The sequence below is a fragment of the Nasonia vitripennis genome (assembly GCF_009193385.2).
Source record: "Nasonia vitripennis strain AsymCx chromosome 3 unlocalized genomic scaffold, Nvit_psr_1.1 chr3_random0003, whole genome shotgun sequence".
NCBI classification, from domain to species: Eukaryota; Metazoa; Arthropoda; class Insecta; order Hymenoptera; family Pteromalidae; genus Nasonia; species Nasonia vitripennis.
Window position 1 is genome coordinate 250,497 of NW_022279622.1, and position 13,425 is coordinate 263,921.

Below are 13,425 nucleotides of genomic sequence, written 5' to 3' on the forward strand. Positions count from 1 at the left end.
TAGTGCACTACTAAACCATTATGAATCTGGTGTTACAGCTAAGATATATACGAGTCGTTTGTACATACTTGATTCTATAATAAAACAAAAAAATCATACAATAGATTGTAATAGTAACGTAAGTGAGATGTTTAGATTATTAATGGAAAACTATAACGCTATGACTGAGAACACTACATGTATTTGTGGGAATAAGAAGTCAAATAAAAAAGTAGTCATACCAATTCCAAATACTTCAGTTGCTTGGACGGATCTTCAGTTGCTGGATAAGGATCTTGAAGAACAAATGTCCAAGTATTTCCAGAAACGACAAGTGTACTGTGATATGTGTCAAACATCATCCGCTGAAGTTGATTTTGCTTTAGGTCCATACATTTACATTGACACAGAAGATGCGTACAAATCATCCACATATGCCAAACAACTTAACATAAAATCTGAAACAATAAAAACATGTTTAAGCGAATGACCAATAAAGATATTAATTAAAGGAAATACCTTTATTCTTGGAGGTGTCATAAAATATGATGAACCTGCAATTGATGGTGGACTCGGCTATTACATAGCATACTGCCGAAAGTGAAAAATACCTGGATAGAGAGAAACGATTTAGTCAAGAGCAGTAAAAAAGTATCTCCAAACCAACTTCCCTGCATTAAAATTTCTGCAATTTTATATGTGAATGTAAATGAGATCAATAGTTAAGTAAAACAAAAATATGTTGTTATGATTCACGATTAAAGATTTTATTAAAAAAATGATGTATTGTAAGATTTGCATTTAACATATACCCTTCAGATATAATTGGTAATAAAAAGTATACTTACTTGACTTTTCAATAAATTTCAACAAGTGAATTATATTTTAAGGTTACCCGATCCAAAATGACACATGTAACAAGATTGATAAAAAATGACACATGTAACAAGTCGATAAAAAATCCTATTGATTTCTATCACCTTCTATTAACTTTCTTTCGCAGGGAAGTACCCGGCTGAAAATAATCATATGATAATCATATGAGTGTTCATATGATTATCATATGAGCAATCATATGAGTGCTCATATGAGTGCTCATATGATAATCATATGATACTTTCGACCGAATCCTCATATGAGAATCATATGATTGTCATATGATATATCGTAAAATCTCATACAAATAAATAATTATTTTACCCCTACTTGATACTTTGATTAATTATCTTTCTTTGAACTGTTTATTTCTAAGTTGCATCGAGAATTTATATTTACATAAATATTACATTGAAAAAAATCCGGATTTGTGGAGATTTGAACCCAGAACCTCAAGATTATGAAGCAATCGTTTTACCACCCGGCCATCGTGATCTTTGATGTCGATCACTTTAGTAGAATCAAATAGTCATCCCTCGAAAAAATATCACCTGAATAATCGCATGATTAATCGCGTGATAAATCACTTGATTTCTCGTGTGATATATCACGTAATTTGCCACGTAATTATTTGGCGTAATTTATCACGTGATATATCTCGTGTAAAATCACGTCATAAATCACTCGTAAAATTTAAATATTTGTTTATATTTAAATAAATTGTTTATTTTACATCTGAATAATTCTAAAATATTTGATGATATTGATAATTCATATAAATAAATCGCAATAAAATAGAAAAAAAATATCCCTGACCAAGACTTGAACCCCTGTCCTCTACTTGACAATCCAATGTCTTACAACCTGAGCTATTTGTGCTGTTGCAAGTTTCAAACACCTAATCAAATTAAACATAAAATATAGTTATATTTATCACTTTATATAGTTTATATGGATCCTGTAAGATGAATAATGGAAATTTCAGAAGTGTTTTTATTATTATTATCAATATATGCAGTAAGCGTATAATCTATATAAAATAATAATTAAAATTCTTTTTTGTGTATGATTAGATTAGGTGTTTGCAACTTGCAACAGCACAAAATATTTAAATTTTACGAGTGATTTCTGACGTGATATATCACGTGATAAATCACGCCAAACAATCACGTGATTATTTGGCGTGATAAATCGAGTAATATATCACGAGATAAATCGAGTGATTTTTCGCCAGGGCTTATATTATCTAACACGTCCTTGTATGCTTTATTTATTATTAATTAATTATAATGAGTTTATTTTATTGAAACACACTAATAGTAATTGAGTAATAATAATTAAAACATACAAGGGCGCGTAAGTTATAATGACTATTTCATTCTACTAAAGTAATCGACAATATCAAAGATCACGATGGCTCGGTGTTAAAACGCTTTCTTCATAATCTTGAGGTTCAGGGTTAAAATCTCCACAAGTCCGGATTTTTTTCAATGTAATATCTATGAAAAAATAAATTTTCATGAAACTTACAAATCAACAGTACAAAGAAAGATATGATTAATGAGGATCGAATAGGGGTAGAATAATTATTTATTTTTATGAGAATTTACGATATATCATATGATTATCATATGATTATTTTCAGCCGGGAATTAATTTGGTAATTTTAAGGACGTGTGCTAAACTGTGCCAAAGTATGCTAAAATGTGACAAAGTATGCTAAAGTGTGCCAAAATGTATCTTTTTTTCCGAATTTGAATGCTTTGACACACTTTGGCACAGAATTCATTTTCACTAGGGTATATGCTGTTTACATAGCCCTGTATAACTCTTGCACAATAGACCATAGCTTTGTGCTGTTTAAGTCGGTGCGGTCTGAAGTTATCCACTGGGTGCGTTTTCTGCCTTTCGGCGACCAACACTGGCGGCAGCACTTAGCAGCCGCTTTCCCTATTCCGTTCGTCGAATCGTCGATCGTCCTCCTGTATTTAGTCTTCGTCATGGTGTAAGATAAAGAGGTGGACCGACTGCCCCCACTCTTTGTGACAGTTATTGAAGCCCTTCGCTTCGCCTCCGTGTGGCGGCGCCACAGAAACAGTGGTCCAGATGATACATACCTACGGTCAGCGCTTGAACACGTGCGTTGGTGTGAGTGCGCTACTCACCGACGCGGTCCGCAATGCGTGTGTACGTAAATAACTACCGTTTCTTTTGTCCGTGTCGGCGCGCGGTAAAAATGCGTCTAAATTTTTAATGTTTTTATTGACATCTGCCACTTTCCAACAATAAAAGATCAATATTATTAATATACCATCTAATAATATGTATATTTAACTACAACACTAATCAGTTTATCAAGGGAACTTGGATATCCAATAGGTTGACTGATGGATATCATGTAGATACAAATTGTATTAATATTATAACAAAACTAAATATTTTCAACTACTGCATTGTATTATTAATGCCATTGATACATAAATTTATTATTGACTAAACCTTACTCATACATTCCCTTTGCCATACTACAAAGCGCGACAATTATCGACATACATGTACTATTTTTCTAAAACAAAAAACGTTAATCTTAAGCTTAAACTTAAACTTAAACTCAAACTAAAACTCAATTACAACAAAAGCCCCCACAGAGGGGCGTTCTTTCATAAAATCTTTTAAATTAATCCACGAGCTGATCTTGTTCAAAGCGAAATTAATCGCTGCACACTCTGCTGTGAATATTGCGGAGAAATCTGGTATTCTATAAGCATCTATGAAAAATTCCGACCCACTCCACACTGCAAAACCCACGGCCGAGGTATTGTCCTCGTTATTAATTTTTGAACCATCTGTGAAGATATCAATACAATTCTTTGAATTAAACAAGCCATCAAATGTCAATTTTGCTTCTTTAGCCTTTTGTATCAATCTACCCTGAGTTAGATCTGCCTTAAAAGATGTGAATAAATCTTTATATGGAATTGAATATTTATAATATTTATCTGATTGAACAACTAAACCATTATGAAACCAACAATTTTCAAAACATAAAATTAACAAAGGCTTTATATGATTATTATGATATAAATTGTTATTAGACGTCTCTAAAGTTTGTTCGAGTTTATTGTAAATTGGGTTATTTGAAATATTCAATTGTCTTAACATATATTTGTAACAAAGAAATTCAAACCTGCATTCGACATATGGAATTCCTGATTCTGCTGTGATTACATTCACAGGCGTACTATTTTGGTACCATAGAGCTATTCTTAAAGCTGCATTTTGAATTCTTTGATATTTAAGGTAAATATCTGTTTTAACATTATTTCGCAAAGATAGCAAAAAACCACCGTATTCCAATCTAGAACGAATCATAGATTTATATAACATTATAAGTATCTGGATCGGAGCCCCAGTATACTCCTCTTAAACACTTTAGCATACTGACTGGTAAGATATAACTATTTTTAATATTATTAATATGAGCTTGCCAATTTAATCTTTTATCTAGCGTTATGCCTAGAAATTTAACTGTTTTAGAGAGATAGATAGCTACTTCATTGATTTTTAGAACAATATGATTAGTTTTAATACTCTTAGTATTAAAGATTACCATCTGACACTTCTCTGGGGCAAGCAGAAGATTTTTGTCTTTGAGTGCTTTGAAAAGGTCATTAGCAGCTTGTTCTAGTCTTTTGGTAATGAGAGGTAAGTTTTTACCTTTAGTATAAATGACCAGATCATCGGCAAACTTAATCAACTTAATATCTTCCTCCAGTATGCTATCCAAAAATGTAATATATAAAGAAATAAGAAGAGGGCTGGATGAACAACCTTGCGGTAGACCTACTTCCACCTCCAAATCTCCATTAAGATCTGGGAAATTTAACGATGAAATTTTTCGCTTATACAAAAGATTTCTGAAAAACAAAATATATTCTTTCGGTAGCGATAAATTTGCTAAGTCTTTTAATAAAAGATCAGTAATTACGTTGTCAAACGCTCCTCGAATGTCCAAAAACAGTGCAACTAAGCTCTCATCTTTAAAAAAGGAATCATGTATATCTGCAATCTACAAAACCAAATTATCCATACAAGATTTACTCTTCCTAAAGCCATATTGATTCTTAGATAGTAGTTCCTGGTTTTCTAAGTACCATGTTAAGCGCAAACAAATAAGTTTTCCATGATTTTCATAATGCACGGAGCTAAAGCTATAGGTCGTGATTTCAACCCATTCATTTTGGGAATGAAAAGAACTAGAAATTCGTTCCATTGAAATGGAAATTTGCTCTGAAAAAATAAATCATTAAAAATGTCTAATAGAACTCTTTTCATAAACTATGGAAGAGCATGAACAATTTCATAATTTATCTTGTCTGCTCCTGGAGCGGACTTAAGATTAAGATCACTAAGAATATAATTAAATTCCTCCATTGAAAAAGCATCTATAAGGACTGAAGATTCCCGGCTTGGGACATTAAGATACTCCTCGCAGTTAAATACTGCAAATCCCTTATCCTTAGGAGAACAAAGCTTCAGTAAACTATCTTTAGTGTGCGATAAGAATTCTTTGTTACCTGCAAAACATCTGCTCCTGCTAAAACCAGTTTTCAAATTCCTAATTTTTTCCCAGATTTTAGATAATGGAGTGTATCTATTAATAGATTCACAAAATTTCCTAAGAGATATAACTTTTTTGCTTCTTTAAATGTCCTTTTCATTTGCGCTACAACTTTTTTATAATCAAAGAAAGAGGCAGGGTATAATCTAATTTTTGAGGGCGGCTTTTCGAATTCTAATCATTCTCTTACAATCATCGTTCCACCAAGATTTGGCGATTCTTTTTTTGTTTTTATATATAGAACTATGTTGAGATGATTCGAGATGATTCAGAATTTTTAGCCTTTTTTGAATAATTTTCTATAGATTCATGTAAAAATTCAATGAACAAGTTGTATCTTACCAGGGGATCAGAATTTAAAAACTGGAGGTTAGAAAACATTTCTTTTGAGTTTTCCATATTTTCTAAGAAAGCTGACCAATCTAGTAACTTTAAGTTAAATTTGTAGTTAGGTTTGTTTTCCCAAACCGCTGTATGATTGATTAAAATGGTGATTGGAAAATGGTCTGAACCGTGCGGGTCATTCTCCACTGACCAATTCGAAGACATAGCCAGATTAAAAGACGAAAAAGACAAATCGATACCAGGAAACTTCCTACTCGAGTTGTGAGTGTAGAAGTGGGTTGGAGAGAAATCATTAAGGACAAAAAACTCCTCAGAGTCAATGGTATCTACCAATGTGATTCCGTTATGGCAATTCCTTTCACTTCCCCACAAAGCGTGGTGTGCATTAAAATCACCTAATAGAATAAATTTTTGTTCTTTACCAACTCTACCGAATAAGCTTTCAAGCTCAGCTCGTGTAAGATTATTTCCTTCTACTGGAGATCTGTAGCATGCAGTGATTAGAAGTTCCCCATCCTCACAGTCAATTATAATAGATCCAATTTCCAAGCTTTCAAGCTCCACATCTAGATCAATGACCTTGTAGGCAATCCCCCTTCTGACGAAGAAGGCTATATCCTCTACCGCTTATACGATCAAATCTAGAAGAACAAAAATTATTATCAATATTAAATGCTAGATTTGGCTTTAACATGGATTCAACAATAACAATAACATCATAGTCTTTACATAACTCATGTATATCTAGTTTATTCGATATGCCTTGCGCATTCCATTGTAAGATTTTAAGCTTATTATACATTTTGATAAGTATTTAATGTAATTTCAGTCGTTTGATTTAAAATGAAAACTAAGGAAAATAAAACTAAACCAGACTATACTAGGTAAAAAAAGTAGTAGTATAGATTACGATCCTTTAAAAAGATCTTACGATCCTTTAAAAGTCTTTGCTGCAGTCTATTAACTACTAGTTGTCTTTTATAAGCTTCACTCCCAATAGGAGGACGTTCCATTACAGGTTCCATGAATTGGCTGGAAGATGTTTGAGATTCTTGCGTAGCATTAAAATCAAAAAATTCTTCGTCATATGCTGTGATTGTCCTTTGACTATCATTCAAATGAAGCTGCGATTGTTTCAATTGATGTCTTTGGTAGGGATCCATTCTATTGATGTTGGAACTTCTGACTTTATCTTTGTGATTACCTTTGCCTTTTCTTCTATCTAACACTTCTTGTGTTTGCTTAGAATATTTGTCCAGAATTTGAGTATAGGAACCTTGATTATTTTTTGCTCTCAATGATGGATAATTTTCAGATAATTATAATGTTATATAAATCTATGATTCATTCTAGATTGGAATACGGTGGTTTCTTGCTATCTTTGCGAAATAATGTTAAAACAGATATTTACCTTAAATATCAAAGAATTCAAAATGCAGCTTTAAGAATAGCTCTATGGTACCAAAATAGTACGCCTGTGAATGTAATCACAGCAGAATCAGGAATTCCATATGTCGAATGCAGGTTTGAATTTCTTTGTTACAAATATATGTTAAGACAATTGAATATTTCAAATAACCCAATTTACAATAAACTCGAACAAACTTTAGAGACGTCTAATAACAATTTATATCATAATAATCATATAAAGCCTTTGTTAATTTTATGTTTTGAAAATTGTTGGTTTCATAATGGTTTAGTTGTTCAATCAGATAAATATTATAAATATTCAATTCCATATAAAGATTTATTCACATCTTTTAAGGCAGATCTAACTCAGGGTAGATTGATACAAAAGGCTAAAGAAGCAAAATTGACATTTGATGGCTTGTTTAATTCAAAGAATTGTATTGATATCTTCACAGATGGTTCAAAAATTAATAACGAGGACAATACCTCGGCCGTGGGTTTTGCAGTGTGGAGTGGGTCGGAATTTTTCATAGATGCTTTTAGAATACCAGATTTCTCCGCAATATTCACAGCAGAGTGTGCAGCGATTAATTTCGCTTTGAACAAGATCAGCTCGTGGATTAATTTAAAAGATTTTATGAAAGAACGCCCCTCTGTGGGGGCTTTTGTTGTAATTGAGTTTTAGTTTGAGTTTAAGTTTAAGTTTAAGCTTAAGATTAACGTTTTTTGTTTTAGAAAAATAGTACATGTATGTCGATAATTGTCGCGCTTTGTAGTATGGCAAAGGGAATGTATGAGTAAGGTTTAGTCAATAATAAATTTATGTATCAATGGCATTAATAATACAATGCAGTAGTTGAAAATATTTAGTTTTGTTATAATATTAATACAATTTGTATCTACATGATATCCATCAGTCAACCTATTGGATATCCAAGTTCCCTTGATAAACTGATTAGTGTTGTAGTTAAATATACATATTATTAGATGGTATATTAATAATATTGATCTTTTATTGTTGGAAAGTGGCAGATGTCAATAAAAACATTAAAAATTTAGACGCATTTTTACCGCGCGCCGACACGGACAAAAGAAACGGTAGTTATTTACGTACACACGCATTGCGGACCGCGTCGGTGAGTAGCGCACTCACACCAACGCACGTGTTCAAGCGCTGACCGTAGGTATGTATCATCTGGACCACTGTTTCTGTGGCGCCGCCACACGGAGGCGAAGCGAAGGGCTTCAATAACTGTCACAAAGAGTGGGGGCAGTCAGTCCACCTCTTTATCTTACACCGTGGTCTTCGTGATCGTGACCTTAGCACTGTGCCGTGACCTTTATTTATTTTGTTAAAGTGACGTGCCTATAAAAAAGTGACGTGTACAAAGTAGCATTTATTTAGATTGAAAACATTTGAAAAAAAGATAATCCATTAAAATCAAGTAGTTTGCTGGAAGTAAGATGTTAACTAAATTTGAAACCAAATCTGCTAGAGTCAAGGGTTTGTCTTTTCATCCCAAAAGACCATGGATACTTGTTAGGTTAATATGAATTTATTTTTTACATTAGCGAAATCATTATCATTAATACTATTTTAACCTGTTATTAACTTATAAAAATATGTGGGTACATACAACTAATAATCAAATGCAGTTACTTATTTACTGATAAGAAACATTAACTTTTACTTTTTTTATGATGTATTTTAATTTATATATTACTTAAACTATTTCTAGAATTATTCGATACCTTAATTTATAAAAAAAGATTGAAAAAATAGCATATTTTCAACTATTTTTTTGAATAATTTTTTGAGATTGTCTTGGCGCACGTTATTGCGTACGCGAAATAAATATTTCGAATACGATACAAAGCTACTCGCGTACGCTACAGAGCTTTTCGCGTACGCTACATATATTTAACTTGTGAGGACAGAGTGATTATTGCTTTAGCAAATGATAGTTGTGCGAACACTTTTATACATACACCGTGTTTTAAAACTCACTAAATTGTATAATAGATACAGATATACAGTGAAAGATAAAAAAATGTATATGTGTCATATGCCTTGGTATAGAAGCTGCATGTTTTAAGTAGATTCAAAAGTGCTCTTCATTGCACAATACTAAAGAAAATCTGAAGTAGTGAATGCTGATTTAGAATTTTGGTCTTCGAAGTTGTATTACACCTAATTAAACTAATATCACACAATTGCTTAAGTGAAGATATATAAACATAAGTCATGGTGTATGTATAAAAGTAGGTTATCTTGTGCTACTAAGTATATGCACTTTTTTTAGCGCACGCAAAGTCCTTCAGGTATACTTAATATAATATAAGTTTTAATCCCATCCACGAAAATATATGTAGTGTACGCGAAACACTTTCAAAATTTTTGTCTTCTAGCACAGCAAAATAGGGGTCGATGTTATTTGTATGAAATTTAGTAATATGACAACTTGTACTAATAATGATAATAAGTGGCTTTTTTTGGAAATACCTGTTGTACTAATAAGAAAATACATAATTATTTGAATTTTTTAATTGATATAATATTTTTAACTATATGTAAGCACACAATCATTATATTGATCAAAAATATAATGAGAATGCCGAACAAATTCTAATCTCGCACACTTGAAGCAGACACTTGAAGGAGACTGAGGTAAGGTAAAGTCGCCTATTATGAAACGATTTTCGGGCACTTTATTTCTACTCATATTATGAATAAATAAATCGTATCAAATCATATAATATTGTGACATATTGGAAGCGCATACTAAATCATATACTATTATGACTCATGTAGAATTTGAATTGTGGTTTACAGTTTTAATTAATATCAAATTTAATAATTTATAAATAAAATAATTGTGACTCATTGGAAGCGCTATTTCATGTAGAATCTGAATTGTGGATTTCAGTTTCAATTAATATCAAATTTAATAATTTATAAATAAAATAATGAATGTAATTTTAGGCCCTATTATGAAACACGATTTTCTTACCGGCACCCATTTATGAAACAGCATCCCTCTGTTATGAAATACACTAAAATATTTAAATTTAATATGAATTTATAAATATTGCACAGGGAAATTGCATCTATATAAACAAACATCACTTATATTTCACACTATGTTAGTGAAAAAACATATATTCAATAAATAAAAGGTTTCGAAATTCCGACTCCATAACCTCTTGTGCTGTGTTGTTGAAATAACATTCTTACTATATTGTCCATTTGTGCAACAAGTATTACTATAAATGGCATTCATTTTTCTTATATCTAAAAAAATTTTCTGATTTACAGGGTTACAGGGTGACTCAGGGTTACAGAATCAACTATACAAAAGTTTAAACTCATCAATTTAATATTTTTAAAATATCAAATATCAATATATGGGTGGTTCTCTGTGAAATCGAAGATGAAAATTTTAATTTTTGCCCAAATTGTATATATGTGTTCTACATGTTGTACCTTATTCCCAGAAAAAAATTTCAGCACGATTCCTTCACTTGGCTTCAAGTTATAGTTGGTCATAGTTGGGATTTTAAGCAATTTTTGCATTTTTTGCCTATTTTCAATGATTTGTAGCTCATAGGCTATGTAACTACTGCCGACAGCGCCAATTTTTGCGGCAAAAATTAGCTATACTAAGGTCCTATACAAACTAGTTTTGACAAATACGAAGAAATAATATAACTTTAAAGTAACCAATTATTTTATATGTAACGTAATAACCAAAATAAAGGAGATTCATACAAAATTTTGCTTAAAATCATAGAAATATTAATTGTAGGTCTAGATGGCATTTGCGTTGCGAGTCCAGAGGTAGTTATGTAGCGTATAAGGGATACATTTTTAACTATAACTACCCAGATACTTTTTTTGTGAAATTTTCTGAATTTTTCAATAAGAATATTTTTAAAGCCCTATATATATATATATATATATATATATATATATATATATATATATATATATATATATATATATATATATATATATATATATATATGTTGAGGCTACCTTATTTGCATTGTAACTTTAAAATGTGAAAATCTTAATTTTTTATCCGAACTCCGAGAACCTCAATACAGTAAGAAAGTACCTTTTTATAGTAAAAAAAGTAGCTGCAAAGTTTCAGAATGGATCTGAAATACTACTAAAAGTTATGTAGTAAACAAACATGATATAATGGCTGATAAGTGGTTTTATATGCAAATTTGACACTTATTACCTAGTACATTTCATGTCTATTGATACCAACAAAGATACACAGCTACCTAGCTTTCAGTACAAGTAGAAAAGCAGTACACAACAAGTAGTTTACAACTACCTACTGCTTTTATATTAAAATTAACTTATATTAAAATTTGTTACGTGTTTACTAGAAATTACTACATTATATAGTAAAAATTATTTTAAGAATTTCTCCGTGTGCCAGAATTTGAGGTTATAAAGTTGATTTATGCAGTAAGCAGAGACCAAAATCTATAATTTTTTGTTTATCTGATATTATTAAGTGATACAATATCATTTGCTGCTATTATTTATTAATTTTGGTCAATTTATTATTAATATTATAATTATTAATATAACTCATGAGTAAATGTGATTAATATATCAGATTTGAAATTTAGTACATAACAGTACTGTTTGGGTAAGTGTTCAGCGCGCTCGACTCCCATTACAGAGGTCCAGGTTCAATTCCCGTCACCGTAGAAAAATTTCTTTCATTCGTTTATTTCTTTCACTTAACAACATTAAATATCAATAATAATAATAATAATCATATTCGAATAAGCTCGTAAAATTGGCCAGCAAAAAAAAATTATATTTTTAAAAATTTTATTTCAGTATAGAAATTACTATCTCAGATAGTAAAATTTAATACAAAGCAAGTATAACCATCCGTTACTATATAATATAGTAATTTTTCCTGCGTTTGTAGTAAATTTTAATATCTAGTTTTCTCAGTGCACTGAGTCACAATAGTATATGATTTTATACGATTTATTTATTCATAATATGAGTAGAAAAAAAAGTGCCCGAAAATCGTTTCATAATAGGCAACTTTACCTTACCTCAGTCTCGTTCGAGTGTCTGCTTCAAGTGTGCGAGATTAGAATTTGTTCGACATTCTCATTATATTTTTTATCAATAATGATATATTTATTAATAATAATGATTGTGTGCTTACATATAGTTAAAAATATTATATCAATTAGAAAATTCAAACATTCAGATTTTCACATTTTAAGGTTTGAAATGCAAATAAGATAGCCTTAACATATATATAGGGCTTTAAAAATATTTTTATTGAAAAATTCAAAATATTTTGCAAAAAAAAGTATCTGGGTAGTTTTGCAAAAAATGCAATAATTGCTTGAATTCCAAACTTTGACCAACTATAACTCGAAGTCAAGTGAAGGAATCCCGCTCAAATTTTTTATTGTGTCTCTCGTTTCCCTCGTCATATCCCAGGTAATGATTGTAGGAAAATGAAAATTACGGGATGAACTTCTATCTTTGTATCTTATTCGTTGTTTTACAGCTGAGTATATCGAAGATATACTATTTGTTGTCATGACAAATGTGTTCACCTTATCTTTGTTTCATAAGCAATGGATTGCTTGAAGATCATTATATGTATATTACTATACATGATCTGGTCTTAATTGTGCATGAAATGCTATTTTGATATAGTCGAAGATGATAAAGAACATCATTTTACTTGCCATGAATTGCGCACGTATGTTTGAACGGAGTTATTCTCTTATAGCGATCCCTTTTCTTTTTTTTCACACAATTGTAGCTGTGAAAGACGTGAGTCTCCTTGAGTTCTCATATTTTGCCTAAATTCGAGTTAGGTATGTTAAAGTAGTGCATAAAGTATATAGATTTTATGCGCAATTTTTTAAAATGTTTTTTCTTTTTGTAATATTTAAATAATGTCAATTTTCGATAAATATGAACTTATGAATGCACATAAAAATAATATAAATATTATATAATATATTTTTATGTACATTCATAATATTTAAATGATCAAAACATGACAATATTAAATATTACAAAGAGAAAAATCATTTTAGAAAATTGAGCATGAACTCCATATACTCTGTACACTACGATAACATTTGAAAAAATAATGACAAATAATTAAAAATAATAACAAATAAGA

The 13,425-nt window shown here is 30.7% G+C and overlaps 1 protein-coding gene across 2 annotated transcripts in view; it reads left to right on the plus strand.

The window, feature by feature from the left end:
* The first annotated feature begins 8,532 nt into the window (after positions 1-8,532).
* LOC100116669 (coatomer subunit alpha) overlaps positions 8,533-13,425 on the plus strand; it is a 93,485-nt gene continuing 88,592 nt past the window's right edge. The window contains exon 1 of one of the 2 annotated variants that reach the window (XM_008206483.4): positions 8,533-8,775. In XM_008206483.4, coding sequence (XP_008204705.1) covers positions 8,696-8,775 — 80 coding nt within the window. In that variant the 5' untranslated portion in view covers positions 8,533-8,695. The remainder of the gene's footprint in view (positions 8,776-13,425) is intronic. The other variant, XR_512087.4, reaches the window with a different exon arrangement.